Raw genomic sequence first — 1452 nt, forward strand, 5'->3', positions numbered from 1 at the left:
ACAGATGATGGTCGTTGAATGATATATAATTCTTTTGCAATATTCTAGTTGTGATTCTTTCCTAATATTTTTATTTAATAAATGTAGGAGGTGGAACGCATTAGCCCTCCCTCTTGTAATGAACATCTAAATAAAGATGGTTTGACTGCCTGACAATTGTTTACAAAAGAGCACCAAGGATTGAGGAAAGATGGAGAAAAATGGATGAAAGGCACTGCAACTTCTTGTACTGTTGTTGGCACTCTCATCATTACCATTATGTTCGCGGCAGTATTTACCATTCTTGGTGGTAAGAGGAAAGATACAGGCTTGCCAATCTTCATGCATGACAAACTATTTCAACTCTTTATAGTTGCTTATTCTCTCTCGCTATTTTCTTCTTCTACTTCAGTATTGATGTTTTTAGGAATCCTCACATCGCGTTATGCAGAAGAAGACTTTCTTATATCCTTGCCCAAAAAGATGATTATAGGCCTTTTTGCTCTCTTCTTCTCTATTGCAACTATGATCATAGCCTTTTCTACTGCTCTTTTACTCGTGTTAAGTGGAAAATATTGGATTGTTGTTCCTATCATTGGATTGGCTGGTGTTCCCATCATTGTATTTGTATTGATGCAATTTCGCCTTCTTATTGACATGCTTGGTTCAACCTATGGATCAAGCATCTTTGATAGGAAAATGAAGCTTTGATTTTAACTTTTTACCTTATTTGTTATAATGTTGTATTGATATATGGCAAACTAAGTAGAATTGATGATTATTTTTCGTTGGCACAAATAACTTAACTTATATCGCATATTTTGTTATTCCTATTTTACACTAATGTTCACCCAATATAGTTTTGTTGGTGTTTGATTTTTTCTACACAAGAATTAGGACTCAACTTCTTTGATACAATTAAAGACTCGATAAATATTATTATAATAAAATATACATACTCATACCTCTCCCATTCCAATTCTTATAATTAATCTAGGGTTTTAACTATATTGAGCTAACCAACTCTCATGAAATCCCCCCCTCATTCACGTCTAGTCCCTTTGCTTTTGATGTGGCAATTAGAAATTCAAGATGTATAGCAACATCAACGTGCTGATCATCTACAAGATAACTTATTTTTGTTATGACTAAAGAAAATGATAGAACAAATCTTACCTTCGTAGAAGCTACAATGGCTAAATTAGCTCTTAAAGAAGCTCAGGCTTGTGGATTAAAATATATTGTATTAGAAGGAGACTCCCATGTGGTGATCATTTCAGCCATCAACAAGTCCTTGTTAACCATAGATTGGAAGACCAACTCGACGTTGACCGATATCATATTTTTTATGAATAATTTTGTCGATTGGAGTGACTACTATACATCAATCTCAAAATCAATGTGCACATAATGTTTCTTTTTTAAAGGAATGTGTACATAATGTTGTGCAAAGATCCACCTCTCTAATTTATA

The 1452-nt window shown here is 33.5% G+C and overlaps 1 protein-coding gene across 1 annotated transcript; it reads left to right on the forward strand.

The window, feature by feature from the left end:
• Window positions 1-204: 204 nt before the first annotated feature.
• On the forward strand, window positions 205-690 carry LOC122293507 (ankyrin repeat-containing protein NPR4-like). Its single transcript, XM_043102082.1, has one exon. It carries the CDS (start codon window positions 205-207, stop codon window positions 688-690), a length of 486 nt encoding a protein of 161 aa, XP_042958016.1.
• Window positions 691-1452: the final 762 nt, after the last annotated feature.

The sequence above is a fragment of the Carya illinoinensis genome, chromosome 14 (genome assembly GCF_018687715.1).
Source record: "Carya illinoinensis cultivar Pawnee chromosome 14, C.illinoinensisPawnee_v1, whole genome shotgun sequence".
Taxonomy (NCBI): Eukaryota; Viridiplantae; Streptophyta; class Magnoliopsida; order Fagales; family Juglandaceae; genus Carya; species Carya illinoinensis.

Excerpts from the sequence above, each read along its gene's own strand:
- LOC122293507 (XM_043102082.1), top strand. The coding sequence starts at position 205 with ATGAAAGGCACTGCAACTTCTTGTACTGTTGTTGGCACTCTCATCATT.